At 39.2% G+C, this 15,729-nt stretch overlaps 1 protein-coding gene and 1 pseudogene across 1 annotated transcript; one reads left to right on the forward strand and one right to left on the reverse strand.

Moving 5' to 3' along the window:
- Positions 1–214: 214 nt before the first annotated feature.
- Positions 215–2,136, forward strand: FOXR2 (forkhead box R2). Its single transcript, XM_032266085.1, has one exon. It carries the CDS (start codon positions 524–526, stop codon positions 1,457–1,459), a length of 936 nt encoding a protein of 311 aa, XP_032121976.1. The 5' UTR covers positions 215–523; the 3' UTR covers positions 1,460–2,136.
- A 2,092-nt stretch (positions 2,137–4,228) lies between these two features.
- The window catches only part of LOC116541705, a 30,432-nt pseudogene continuing 18,931 nt past the window's right edge, over positions 4,229–15,729 (reverse strand).

Genomic DNA, 15,729 nt, shown 5'->3' on the forward strand with positions numbered 1-15,729 from the left:
AATCCAAAGGCATTTGAAGACTGAAATGATTTTTTAAACCATTAAGGAAATATAATGTGAAATATAATGTGATCTAGACATCAGAAATATAATGTGATCTATACATATGTTTGTCTCTTCATTAAATGGACTTATGAAGAGTTGAAATATATGCCAGATAATCACCTGTTATGCAAGTCACCGTAGTTTGCTCCTAACTGAAAGTTTATGGGTTCTCTCGAGGTGACTTTCTGCTTCCAATCACAGCTTAAGAATTCAACCTAAATTTTTTTTTTCTGGTGAAAAGCTCTTTTTCATTACTTTCTTGTATTGAGCCTTATTCCAGAAGGCTGAGGTTTCTCCAAGTCTGACCACTAGTCAGTGAGGCATTGGTGCCTCTTTCTTCAGTACTTCTAGGAGGCCAACTAATAAGCTCTCTAGATGAGATATACTACCTAAAAAGTGGTGCCCAAACAACAACTTTAAGTGCCTGCTAGAATTCTGTTCTTTCAGAAGTTTCCTTCCACCTATCTCTCCACTAAAGATGGAGTTAAAACTAAAAGATCGTGAATTTTGGTACAATCTCCAAGGCCAGGTACCAGGGCTGCTGGACTGGGACATGGAGAATGAGTTATTTTTGTCTTGTACCACAGACCAGTGCTCCTTACCTGAGCAGATCCTTAGCAAATACAGAATCCGAGTAATGAAGCCCCCAGAGATGCCTCAGAAGAGGAGACCCAGTCCTGATAAAGATGGTCCTTACTGTGAACCCAATCTGTGGATATGGGTGAACCCCAACATCCTGTGCCCCCTTGGCGGCCAAAAGGCCCCAAAGCCCAGTGGAAAAAAGGATCTGACAAGCATTTCTCCTTTCCCTCAGCCCTCACTAACAGATGAAGAGTCTAACTGCTCAGAGGTCACAGTGGTAGAGTCCCTGTCATCTTCCTCCAGTGAGCAGTCTCCTATACAGAAGCAAGATATCTATTCCCCTAATGACTTTGTGCTCACAGAAGAGGAGGCTGAGAAACAAGAGGACAACTCCTTCCAGTCCCCTGAACGGGAGTGCTTCCAGAGCCAGAACCTATGGCAAATCAACAGCCAAGAGAAATCCTGGCAACGGATCCCTCTCAATTGTAGCCACCTTATTGCCCTAGCATTAAGAAAGAGCCCCCACTGTGGCCTCAGTGTGCAGGAGATCTACAGTTTCACCCGACACCATTTTCCCTTTTTCTGGACAGCTCCAGATGGCTGGAAGAGCACCATTCATTATAACCTCTGCTTCCTGAGCAGCTTTGAGAAGGTACCAGACAACCTTCAGGATGAAGATAATGCAAGACCTTGCTGTTGCCGTTGGAGGCTCACTAAGGAAGGGCACCGCCGCTTTTGGGAGGAAACTCGTGCCTTAGCCGCTGCTCAAAGGGAGAGCATCCAAGAGTGCATGAGTCAGCCAGAGTTGTTTACCTCTCTCTTTGATCTTTGAACTACCACTGCTCCCTTTTTGGAACACTGCCTTTCTTACTGTGCCTACTTATTTACTGACTGACATTCATTAATCTCTAAACTTACACTGCCTGATTTGTGCCAAGCCTATCTTTAGCTACTGTTAAAATAATGATGTTAAGTAAAGTTATATGCAGGTACAGGGAAGGCAGAGCTTAAATCCAGGTGGAGAGTCATGGAAAGTCACACTAGAAGAGTGGCTGTTGTTCTACATTTTCAGCAGAGGAAGGAAATCCTAGAAACAATGGCATGGAAGCTAAGGAGAGAAGGGTGTGTTTTGTGAAAAAGGAATTCTGTTTATAGAGAGTATTTTGACACATGAAAGTGAACAGTGGCATATAAAGCTAAAACGAAGCCTGGAGCCAAGCCATGAGAACCTTGAGTGCCATGTGAAGAGAATCTGGCTTGTGGTGGAGATTCAAGTTTCCCCCTCTACCATTCAACAGCTACATCTCCTTTTTAAGTAACCCATTTTGTCCTTCAGAACCTCACTTTTCTATTTCTGGTCCTGGACATCTAAGCCTTGTTTCTTTGTCATCCAATTCCAATATTGACAAATAATTCTAAACAGCTACTTTTAGTTTGGATGTTGAAAGTCCTTTGAAGTATTCCTGTATTAACCTCAAGCCTTTTGATGATAAAGCTTTGTTTTCCATTCTTTTTTGTACTCAATTGTTTATTAAGGATACGCTAATGTCTCAAGGTCCATCTTAGATGTTGAAGATAAAAAGCTGACAGATACTAGTGGGAGACATATTTATAATGACATGATGAAACAGATGTGTGAAGTTGACATGGAAATGGGGAGACAGTCTTCCTGGAAAAGACATGAAAGGCATTGAAAAGAATACTTTCTGAGCTAGTTTTGAAGAATAAATAGAAATTTGTTGGGCAGGTAAATTGAAGAAAAGGCATTACAGAGGCAACAGTGTGAACAAAGTGAATGGAGTCGGGGAATGAGCTGAAGTTCAGTGTGGCTTAACTACATGAGGACCACGAGTGACTGGGAGAAAAGCATTAGGTGTTTGGACTTGATCTTGTGGGCTTTTGGGAGCCAAGAGACATCAGCGGTGTTTCGCTAAAAAACAATAAAAGAAACCAACAGCGACAACAAACACTTTAGTATTTGTTTTTCTAATTTCAAAATTACCTTTAACATCTTTTTTATGCAAATAAACTCTTTTGATTCTCAGATTTAAGCATAACTTTTTGCCTTCAATATTATTAACAAATATCCAGGAGAAAATAGATTTTTAGGTATAAATTTAGTTGCAAAACCTTCATAATGGGGGTACAAAAATACCTGTAAGAAACAAAAGCAATTAATTCAATATAATTATAACTCTTTTGAAAGTTTACATTTTGTAATGATCTAGTCCATACAAAATTGTATATTTAGTTGAATCACAAAACAGCATATCTGAATTGTAAATTCTACTTCTGTATCATAAGGCAAAGACCAAATTAACAGAGTACCATGGAACTAATAAAATATTCTGCCTATAAGTGGTCATCATTTACTTCTCATTTTTCTCCCAGATTAACACTCACTAGTAAAAGAGATGGATATGAAATTAACAAGACTATTTTTTAAATCACAAACTACACTTCTAATAGGCCTACTCTGTAAATTTTTCAAACAAGACAAAATTTCATTTTTAGAACTAGACCTGGGTTTTTCTGCTGCAACCTGGCACCTTTGAGCTTTGAACTCTATTCAGTATTTTCTGATCCTTATTTTTGCTCTCTGATTGCATGAAAAAAGCAGTGGCTGGACATGGTGTTTCTTCAGTCATCTCGGGTGATCAAGATATTCCTTCGGAGAAACTTTTTTTTTCTTAAATTACAAATTACTGCAATTGAGTGCAAAATAAAGGAAGCTGGATTTGCTTTATTCAGCTTCCAATTTCTGGGAGGATTAATAATCCTAAGTATTCCAGATAACAAAAGAAAATAAGACTGTGTTTATAGATATTGTTCTGCCATATTCTTTCTCAATGATAGCTATTTTATTGTTGCTCTTCCTGTTAAGTGTGATGTACACATCAGGTGTTAAAAAGTACAGTACATTCTATAACTGAGAACCACTTTCTGTAACTGAACATGCAAAGAATTGACACTGAACATCTGCATCTGGCAGTATTTTTTGGAAAAATGACTAAAAATGTGTTTAAATAGATCAACACTATTAAATCACATCTAATATTGGATACTACATAATTCAATACAGCTATGCAATACAATTACACAAAATGTGTTAACATCAAAGAATACAACCAAAATTAAGATAGCATACACAGCTCCTGGTGACCTTTCCTCTGTCAGCCCGAAGCTTCCTCAAAAAAAAAAAAAAAAAAAAAAAGGAAGAAGAAGAAAAAAAAGATAGCATACAAAACCTATATAACTTCTTTTTATGGGAAAATACTTTTGAAGTATGCATGTAACTGCCCATTCTTTTAAAGAAAATATACTGCAAGCAAAGTTATCAACCTCCAGGAAAATCACACATAGTATTATTGAGCATATCCCCAAAAAGTGTACAATATGCACATTTTGAAAATACAAAATTAAAAAAATTGTAGGCAACAGGTGAGCTTCATATTTATAAGAATGTGAAAAGAAGTCCCATTTTTAACATGGTTGCCTAAAGAACTGTCTTTTGATGTGAAGTTCATGAATTGCCCTCCTGTTGGGATCATACTTTGCAAAGCAAACACTGCGTTTTTTAAATGAGATCACAGAGCAAGATAGAGAATCTTAGCAATGTCATCTTATTAAAGGTTTACAAAAAAATTAGTACTTTATCAAAGCACGTTCCTTAGGTGTATAGGATTCATTTATAAAATTCTAAAAATAATATACAAAAGAAAGCCATGTTTATTCCCAATCACACTCCTGGAAGATGCTTCCCACGGTTGAGAAGGGTCTTTTCTCACTTCACTGGTTGTTTTTGGCCTTAGCATGTGTTAAAATGTAAGATTTCAGGTTAGTTGACTGAGCAAACTTCTTACTACAACCAACGAAGGGACACACATGAGGCTTGTCTCTGGTATGGATTCACACATGTGTGCCCAAACTGAAGTCCAGGGAAAAGCATTTCCCAGAAAGAGGGTCCTTGATGGCCGAACAGAACCAGCTTCGATCTGCAGCTCTCAGAGAGACCAACACAGAAGGTGGCTGATTTCTACATTTCCATCTGAGGTATCTCATAGGGACTGGTTAGGCAGTGAGTCCAAACCATGGAGGGCGAGTAGAAGCAGGGTGGGTCATTGCTTCACCTGGAAGGACAGAAGCCCAGGACCACCCTCCCCCAGCCAAGCGAAGCTGTGAGGGACTGTGCTACCCACCCAGGTAACTCTGCTTTTCCCATGGTTCTTGCAATCTGCAGATCAGGAGATTCTCTCATGTCCCTACACCACCAGGGCCCTGGGTTTCAAGCACAAAATTGGGCATCTGTTTGGGTGGCTATATGGGCAGAGCTAGCTGAAGTTTTTTCATACCCCAGCAGTCCCTGGAACCCCAGCAGGACAGAACTGTTCACTCCTTTGGAAAAGGGGCTAAAGCCAGGTAGCCAAGTGTTCTCGCTCAGAGGGTCCCACTCCCATAGTGCCCAGCAAGCTAAGAACCACTGGCTTGAACTTCTTACTGCCAGCCCAGCAGCCTGAAGTTGACCTGGGAAAATAGAGCTTGGTGGAGAGAGGGGCATCCACCATTATTGAGCTTTTAGGAGGTAGTTTTCCACTGACAGTGCTAAGGAGGCTGGGAGTTCTGAACTGGACAGAGTCACCACAGCCTGGCAAAGTGGCTGTGGCCAGACTGCTTCTCTAGATTCCTCCAAACTGGGAAGGGCATCTCTGAAGGAAAGGTAACAGCCACAGTAAGGGGCTTACAGAACAAACCCCCATCTCCCTGGGACAGAGCACATGGGGGAAGGGGCGGTTGTGAGTGCAGCTTCAGTGAGTTTTATCCTCCCACCAGCCGTCTCTGAAAAAAGCAGCTGATCCTGACAAGAGGGACTCCCCCAGCACAGTGCACCAACTCTGCTAAGTGACAGACTTTCTCCTCAAGTGGGTCCCCGACTCCTGTGCCTTCTGACTGAAAGCAGTAGGGATCCACAGATACCTTACACAGAAGAGCTTCCACTGGCATGATGCCAGTGCCCCTCTGGGACAGAGCTTCCAAAGGAAGGAGCAGGGAGCAATATTTGTTGTTCTGCAGTCTCCACTGGTGATACCCAGGTGAACAACATCTGGAGAGGACCTCTAGCAAACTTCAGCAGACCTGCAGTCCCTGACTGTTAGAAGAAAAACTAACAAACAACATCAGCATCAACATAAAGGATCACACACAAAAACCACATCCAAAGGTCATCAGCCTCAGAGATCAAAGGTAGATAAATCCATGAAGATGAGGAGAAAACAGCACAAAAAAGCTGAAAATTCCAAAAACCAGAATGCTTCTTCTCCTCCAAATGATTGCAACTCCTCTCCAGCAATGGCACAAAACTGGATGGAGAATGAATTTGATGAATTGACAGAAGTAAATTTTAGAAGGTGGGTAATAACAAACTCCTCTGAGCTAAAGAAGCATGTTCTAATTCAATGCAAGGAAGCTAAGAACCTGGATAAAAGGTTGCAGGAACTGCTAACTAGAATAACCATTTTAGAGAGGACCGTAAATGACCTGATGGAGCTGAAAAACACAGCATGAGAACTTCGTGAAGCATACACAAGTATCAATGGCTGAATCAATCAAGCAGAAGAAAGGATATAAGAGATTGAAGATCAAATTACTGAAATAAGGCATGAAGACACGCTTAGACGAAAAAGAATGAAAAGGAATGAGCAAGCCCTCTAGGAAATAGAGGACTATGTGAAAAGACCAAACCTATGGTCGATTGGTGTACGTGAAACTGACAGAGAATGAAACCAAGTTAGAAAACACACTTCAGGATATTATCCAGGAGAACTTCCCCAACCTAGCAACACAGGCCAACATTCAAATTCAGGAAATACAGAGAATACCACTAAGATACTCCATGAAAAGATCAGCCCCAAGACATATAACTATCAGATTCTCCAAGGTTGAAATGAAGGAAAAAATGTTAAGGGCAGCAGAGAGAAAGGTCACATTACCCACAAAGGGAAGCCCATCAGAGGAACAGTGGACCTCTCTGCAGAACCCCTACAAGTCAGAAGAGAGTGGGGGCTAATATTCAACATTCCTAAAGAAAAGAAATTTCAACCCAGAATTTTATAGCTAACCAAACTTAGCTTCATAAGCAAAGGAGAAATAAAATCCTTAACAGACAAGGAAATGCTGAGGAATTCTCCACCAGGCCTACCTCACAAGAGCTCCTGAAGTAAGCATTAAATATGGAAAAGAAAAATCGGTACCAGCCACTTCGAAAACATAGCAAATTGTAAAGACTCCCCCACCATCAACACTATGAGGAACCTGCTTCAAGTGGTGTGCAAAATAACCAGCAAGTATCATGATGACAGGATCAAATTCACACATTACAATATTAGCCCAAAATATAAATAGGCTAAATGTCCCAATTAAAAGACACAGACTGGCAAATTGGATAAACAGACAAGACCCATTGATGTGCTGCATTCAGGAGACACATCTCAGTACAAAGACACACATAGCCTCAAAATAAAGGGATGGAGGAATATTTACCAAGCAAATGGAAAACAAAAAAAGCAGGGAGTACAATCCTAGTCTCTGATAAAACAGGCTTTAAACCAACAAAGATCAAAAAAGACAAAGAAGGACATTACATGATGGTAAAGGGATCAGTGCAAAAAAAAGAGCTAACTATCCTAAATATATATGCATCCAATACAGGAGCACCGAGATTCATAAAACAAGTTCTTAGAGACCTACAAAGAGATTTAGACTCCCACACAATAATAGTGGGAGACTTTAATATTATAAAGATCAATATTATACAGATCAACGAGACACAGAATTAACAAGGATATTCAAGACTTGGACTCAGCTCTGAACCAAGCAGACCTAATAGGCATCTACAGAACTGCACCTCAAATCAATAGAATGTACACCCATCTCAGGACCACATAGCAGTTATTCTAAAATTTACCACATATTTGGAAGTAAAACACTTCTCAGAAATTGCAAAATACGGAAATCAGAATGAACAGTCTCTCAGATGACAGTTCAATCAAATTAGAACTCAGGATTAAGATTCTAACTCAAAACTGCACAAATATATGGAAATTGAACAACCTGCTCTTGAATAACTATTGGGTAAACAATTAAATTAAGGCAGAAATAAAGAAGTTATTTGAAACCTGTGAGAGCAAAGACTCAGCTTAACCTCTGGGACACAGCTAAAACAGTGTTTAAAAGGAAACTGATCACACAAAATACCCACATCAGAAAACTGGAAATATCTGAAATCAACACCTGCACATCACAATGAAAAGAGCCAGAGAAGCAAGACCAAACAAATTCGAAGACTAGCAGAAGACAAGAAATAACTAAGATCAGAGTAGAACTGAAGGAGATAGAGACACGGAAAACCTTTCAAAAAATTAGTGAATCCAGGAGCTGGATTTTTGAAAAGATTAACAAAATAGATAGACTGCTAGCCAGGATAACAAAGAAGAAAACAGCGAAGAATCAAATAGACACATTAAAAAATGATAAAGGGGATGTCACCACTAATGCCACAGAAATACAAACTACCATCAGAAAATACTATAAACACCTCTACACAAAAACTAGAAAATCTAGAAGAAATTGATAAATTCATGGACACATACACCATCCCAAGACTAAACCAGGAGGAAGTCAAATCCCTGAATAGACCATTAACAAGTTCTGAAATTGATGCAGTAATTAATAGCCTAACAAAAAAAAGCCCAGGACCAGATGGATTCACAGCTGAATTCTACCAAAGGTACAAAAAAGAGCTGGTAGCATTTCTTTTGAAATTACTCAAAACAACAGAAAAAGAAGGACTCCTCCCTAACTCGTTTTATGAGGCCAGGATCATCCTGATACCAAAACCTGGCAGAGACACAACAAAAAAAGAAAATTTCAGGCCAATATCCCTGATGAATATCGATGCAAAATCCTCAATAAAATACTGGCAAACCAAACCCAGCAGATCTAAAAACTTATCCACCAGTCTTCAGTCGGCTTCACCCCTGGGATGCAAGGCTGGTTCAAAATATGCAAATCAATAAACGTAATCCCTCATATAAACAGAGCCAACGACAAAAACCACGATTATCTCAATAGTTGCAGAAAAGTTCTTTCGTAAAATTCAACATCCCTTCATGTTAAAACCTCTCAATAAACTAGTTATTGATGGAACATATCTCAAAATGCTATGAGCTATTTATGAAAAACTCATGTCTCTGTGAAGAAAGTTGCCCAGGTGCCATGACAAGAGACAGAAGGCACAATCTGTCCCAGCATAATAAATAACTGATTACTTAGATATAGCAATAATACCAAGCATATTTACTGATTACTGAGTTATAGCATAATAAATAACTGATTACTTAGCAATGATAGCAAATCGATATTAGATTCAATCATATAATAAATTATATAATCAATCTTGTTACATCATTATTGTCTATTAATCTTTAGTATTATAGTGTAAAAATATTTTAGTCTTATGGTATAGACATAATCGGGTGAAATATAATTAGGAACTGAAGGGACATTGTGAGAAGTGATCAGGAGGTGAGAGTAAATGCCTTGCAGTAGTGCCGGCACCTTAGCAGGCAGGCCTTGCATTAACGCCAGCATGTTGAGGGCGGGGGGCGCCCATTACTTAGCAGGATGTGAGCGGCAGTTTCTCTCTCTCACTGGGAAGATAAGAGAAAACTCTGCTCTGCCGGCTCTTGAGGAAGGTCTGACACTAGTCAGGCAGGCCCACAGACATCCAGGGCTTTAAACACCTCTCCGTGGTGCTGTGTTCTGATGGTCACCTTCCTTGTTCACCTTCATGCTCCACTTTCCCACCCGATGCTCTCTTGTAAATTCTCAGAAGCTGTGAGAAGTAAGAATAGAGGAATCCTGAAAGCCTTTGCTCTCTCTGATAAGTGCCTAAAAGGTTACTGACAAAAGTGCCTCTCCTTCTTGCAGCAGCTACCTGAGAGGGAGGGGCCCTCTGTACTGGACCCACATGACACACTGAACTATGCCCACGTGGCCCCCCATATTGTAAGAATGTGATTTGCTTGACCCCTATCAATCATGTCAGATGTGTCACTCTCCTGACCCTGTCCCCCTGCCTTGTATACAATAAATAACAGCACAGGCCACTGCTGAACTCCTCCCCCTTTGGTAGCAGTGGTCCCTCGAGCCCAGCTGAATTCTTCTCTTATCTCTGTGTCCTTGTCTCTTTATTTTCTATCATCTATCATCTCCACACAAAAAAGAACACCCACTACACCCTGTGGGGCTGGACCCTGCTCATATCCAATATCACACTGAATGGCAAAAGCTGGAAGCATTCCCTTTGAAAACTGACACAAGACAAGGATGCCCTCTCTCACCACTCCTATTCAACATAGTATTGGAAGTTCTGGCCAGGGCAATCAGGCAAGAGAAAGAAATAGAGAGTATTCAAATAGGAAGAGAGAAAGTAAAATTGTCTCTATTTGCAGATGACATGATTGTATTTTTAGAAGACACCATCGTCTCAGCCCAAAAACTCCTTAAGCTGATAAGCAACTTCAGCAAAGTCTCAGGATACAAAAACAATATGCAAAAATCACAAGCATTCTTATACAGCAACAATAGACAAGCAGAGAGCCAAATCATGAGTGAACTCATATTCACAATTGCTACAAAAAGAATGGAATGCCTGGGAATACAACTTAGAAGGAACAGAAAGGACCTCTTTAAGGAGAACTACAAACCACTGCTCAAGGAAATAAGAGAGGACACAAAGAAATGGAAAAGAATTTCATGCTCATGGATAGGAAGATTCAACATCATGAAAATGGCCATACTGCTTAAAGTAATTTATAGATTCAATGCTGTTTCCATCAAGTTACCATTGACTTTCTTCACAGAACTAGAAAAACCTACTTTAAATTTTATATGGGACCAAAAAAGAGCCCGCATAGCCAAGGCAATCCTAAGCAAAAAGAACGAAGCTGGAAGCATCACTCTACCTGGTTTTAAACAATACTACAAGGCTTCAGTAACCAAAATAGCATGGTACTGGTACCAAAACAGATATATAGACTAATGGAATAGAACAGAGGTCTCAGAAATAACACCACCCATCTACAGCCATCTGATCTTTGACAAACCTGACAAAAGCAAGCAATGGGGAAAGGATTCTTTCTTTCATAAATGGTGCTGGGAAAACTGGCTAGCTACATGCAAAACAGAAACTGGACACCTTTCTCACACCTTATACAAAAATTAACTCAAGATTGATTAAAAGGCTTAAATGTGAAGCCCAAAACCATAAAAACCCTAAAAGAAAACCTAAGCAATACCATTCAGGACATAGGCATGGGCAAATACTTCATAACTAAAACACTAAAAGCAATGGCAACAAAAACCAAAATTGACAAATGGGATTTAATCAAACTAAAGAGCTCCTGCACAGCAAAAGAAACTATCATCAGAGTGAACAGGCAACCTACAGAATAAAAGAAAATTTTTGCAATCTACCCATATGACAAATGTCTAATATCCAGAATCTACAAGGAACTTAAACAAATTTACAAGAAAAAACAACCCCATCAAAAAGTGGAATGAGGGAAGATGTTCATGCGGCCAACAAACATATAGAAAAAGAAGCCCACCATCACTGGTCATTAGAAATGCAAATCAAAACCATCTCAAGCCAGTTAGAATGGTGATTATAAAAAAGTCAGGAAACAACAGATGCTGGTGAGGCTATGGAGAAATAGGAACAATTTGACACTGTTGGTGAGAGTTCAAATTAGTTCAACCATTGTGGAGGACAGTGTGGCGATTCCTCAAGGATCTGGGACCAGAAATAACATTTGACCCAGCAATCCCATTACTGGGTATATTCCCAAAGGAATATTAATTATTCTACTATAAAGACACATGCACATGTATGTTCATTGCAGCATTATTACAATAGCAAAAAGTTGGAACCAACCCAAATGCCCATCAATGATAGACTTGATAAAAAAAATGTGGTGTATATACACCATGGAATACTATGCAGCCATAAAAAATAACAAGTTTATGTCCTTTGCAGGGATATGGATGAAACTGAAAGCCATAATTCTCAGCAACCACACACAGGAACAGAAAACCAAACACCACATGTTCTTACACATAAGTGGGAGTTGTACAATGGGAACTCATGGACACAGGAAGGGGAATATCACACACTGGGGCCTGTTGGGGAGTGGGGGGCAAGGTGAAGGAAAGCGTTAGGACAAATGCCTAATGCATGTGGGCCTTAATACCTAAATAACGGATTGATAGGTGCAGCAAACCACCATGGCACATATATATCTATGTAACAAACCTGCACATTCTGCACATGTATCCCAGAACTAACATAACATAAAATAAAGCATTTCCCACAGCCTTGGAACGTACACTGAAAGGGCTTATCTCCAGTATTAAACAGTTGGTGGTGTTTCATTCTTGAACTCTCAACAAAAGCTTTGCCACATTCTGTGCAGACATATAATCTGGGTCTGTGGGTGTGCAGATGTTTTCTCATGGCGAGGTTAGCCCTGAACATCTATGTACAGGCTTTATGAAGGCAAGCTCTTCTTGGTTTTCTTCTTCTTTAATTTTTCTTGGTTTCATTCTAGCAAATTCTGCCACTTGTTTGGGATCTGAAACGTCAATGCCAGGTGTTCCTCCAGGAGGAAGTTTCTTCCCTGTCATATGTTCTGAATAATCGGGAGGTCACTTATTGCCAGTGATTTATTCTTCAATCACTGTCCAATAGTTAGTATCTGTTTGTTTTGTTTTTTTTCATCTGAGGACCACATGGTGACTGAGAACTCACCTTCTAGGGTCTTGATCTGCACCTGCTTCTGCTCCCACTTCTTGTTGCCTGGTATGGCACTGCCGCCACTGCCCGCCACTGTGGTAACTCTTGCAACAGCCCAACGACGAGCCATCGCCGCTGTTCCTGCTGGCCACTGCCACGTTAACCAGCATCTGCTGGATATAGTGGACATCGCCCCCAGCTGGTGCGGACACCAGGATAAGGATCTGGTCCTCGAGGTCGTCCTCAGCTGTAGTCGGTCATGGCCACCACCTCCTCGTGCGACTGCACCAGGATCACCACCTGGTAGTGGTGCACCTGGGTGACCAGCAGATGCAGCGCAATCATGGGCGGGCGGTGGTAATGGTGGCGGCAGGCGTGCTCCTGGCCGCCCTGGCCACATTAGTAGCCGCCACCACCGCAGTCCTCGCCATCGTCGTCCAGAGGAACTTCTTTGCATTTGCTTTTCTTCCTTCCCAATATCCTCACTTGTACTATACGTGGCTTCTTCATAGCTACTGTTCTCCAAAGCTCTTCCTTGTTCATTGCACAGCTTGCTGTGGTGTTTCTACCACAACAAGCATATTAGCACTTACAAAATTTTTCAGTTCTAGGATTCTATCATTTGGACCGTAAACAGGCATATATGGTTTAAAATTCAAACGGTTTAAAATAGTATATTAGTGATTTAGTTTTGGTGGTAATTTTTAAAAACATCTTCAATTTATTAAAAGGTAATTTTCAGAAAAGATAAGATCATGACTCTCATAAAATATGAAAATGACCAAGTGTAAAAATTGCTCAATAAAGAAACTTGACATATTATAACTGGTTCAAAAGACAGGTCAAAACAGCACATATTTTTGTGGATTCGGAGAATGTTGAGATGAATTGCAAATGGAGGCAAAAGTAATGTCCCCAATGTGGGGTGGGGGTTGGCTTAATTAATCGTATGTATCTGAACCTGGAGGATATAATGTATGTGTCTCTCTGTTACCTACAATTTACCAAAAGTTGCTAAATAGTTCAAAGTCAATGAACAGCACTGGACTCTGACAACCCCAAGGCCTACCATATATAGATGATAATAATTGTCCGTTGAAGTACAAAAGGTCCCTCCATAGTCATCCCTCTGTCTTTGGCCAAAATAGTCTCAAATAAAAATTATTCTTGCCACAAAATAACAAAATAATATAGGTCTCAATAGATTTAGTCTAATTATTTACATAGCTGCAGGAGGAAGTGGTAAATTATTGTGTAGACTTTCTTAAGTTGGCTTTTCTGGAAGTTCTTATAAAGAATCTCAGATGAGCATTTCTAAAGTTTCTTAAGGCTAAAAAGCTAAACCACTAACTCACTACCAGATTTTACCTATAGCACCTATAAATTTGGGCAAATTCTTCTCTTCTCAAGGTCCCCAAAATATACTAGGTTTCCTAGGCCTGACTGTAAGTGACCTCCCTTTCACAGAAGAAGAGCTGAGAGTCCTTTCCCAGCCAGGTATCAGACCAGTTTTCACAAGACTGCTTTATAAGTATTGATTTCAGCAAGTCAAATTAGATCCTTAAAAGTGTCTGGCCATATCTGAATAAATAAGCACCACTCTCAAATATGACATTTCATTTGAAGCCTTGGTTGCATTACTGCTGTTTCTAATTATGTCCTGTTGACCAGGAAGATAGACTCTTATTGAACTTTATTATGCAAATGGTTATACTGACATGAAGATAAGAATACTGAGCTTCTGAATTCAGGACGGGTCAGGAAGAGAAACAAATATTATTTACAAGTGTTTTATTTCAGTTTATGAAAGTATAATCTACTAAATTGTTATGAGGTATATGAAGAGAGAAAAGAGTTCCTTATATATTCACAATATAAAACATTAAACATCAACAATATTCCAAACAAAACCCACCGTCACCCTTTATCAGTTCATTTAGTCCTATGCAAGCAATTCTTGGCTTGATCAATATTGGGTTAGCAGTCCCATGAACCTATCTGATTCTCTAGTAGAATTCTAGAAATCCTGACTTGACCACGGGTATAGTCTCAAAGTTGCATGAATGATACCATCAGAAACCTGTGTTCGAGAGTGCTTGGCATAGTCCTTTTCCCATGGGGCGCTGAGAAAGATTTTTTTGATGAAGATAAAGAACTTAGGCTTGTAATCAATTTCAAGCATTTTCAGGAAAGTAACAGAGTAATTAAAAATTGTAGGTAAAAAACTTAAAATGCCTGCAGTTAATTTATTACTGATAATTTTCTAAAGTGAAAGATCTGATGAGAGTTTATAACAAGAATAATAACATAACTGGCATGGCAATTTGGTTTTTTTGTGGAATGCAAAACAAAATAATAAAATCATCCAAAAAATCTGCAAACAAAATGAATTACCTTATTTTCACAAAAGATAGCAAATATATTGAACATATAAAACTGGGTGAATGATACAGGACACTCACCCAACAACAGGAGAATACACATTTTTCTCAACTGCTTATGGAACATTCTCTAAGACAGACTACACATTAGGATACAAAATAAGTCTTCATACACTTAAAAAAACTCAAAACCATACAGACTTTTTTCTGATCACAATGGATTGAAACTAGAAATCAGTAACAGAAAGAAAACTGAAAATCCACAAATATATAGAAATTAAACAACATACTTTTAAACAATTAGTTACAAGGGAAATTAGAAAATACCTTGGAATAAATGAAAATGAAAATAAAGCACACCAAAACTTATGGGATGCAGCAAAAGCAGTGCTAAGAAGAAAATGTATAGAGCAAAACCTTATGTTTAAAAAGAAGAAATATCTCAAATCAACCACCTAGATTTATACCTGAAGCAACTAAGAAAGAATGAACTAAGTGCAAAGCTAGCAGAAGGAAGAAAATAATAGAGTAGAGCACAGATTAAATAGTGAATAAAAGAACAGAAAAAAATCAATAAAACTGAGAATTAGTTCTTCAAAAAAATCAACAAAATTGACAAACTTTTAGCTACATTGGCTAAGGGGAAAAACTCAAATAAAATCAGAAATAAAAGAAGAGACATTACTACTGATTGTACATAATAAAGCAACTAGAGTACAATGAACAATTATACAGCACAAATTGGATAATCTAGATGAAATAGACCAATTCCTAAAAATGTGTGTTGTGTGATCTACAAAGACTAAATTGTGACTAGACCACCTGAACAGGCCTGTAACTAATGAGAAGATTGAATCAGTAATCAAAATT

This window comes from Sapajus apella, unplaced genomic scaffold (genome assembly GCF_009761245.1).
Source record: "Sapajus apella isolate SASKATOON/1434 unplaced genomic scaffold, GSC_monkey_1.0 scaffold154, whole genome shotgun sequence".
NCBI classification, from domain to species: Eukaryota; Metazoa; Chordata; class Mammalia; order Primates; family Cebidae; genus Sapajus; species Sapajus apella.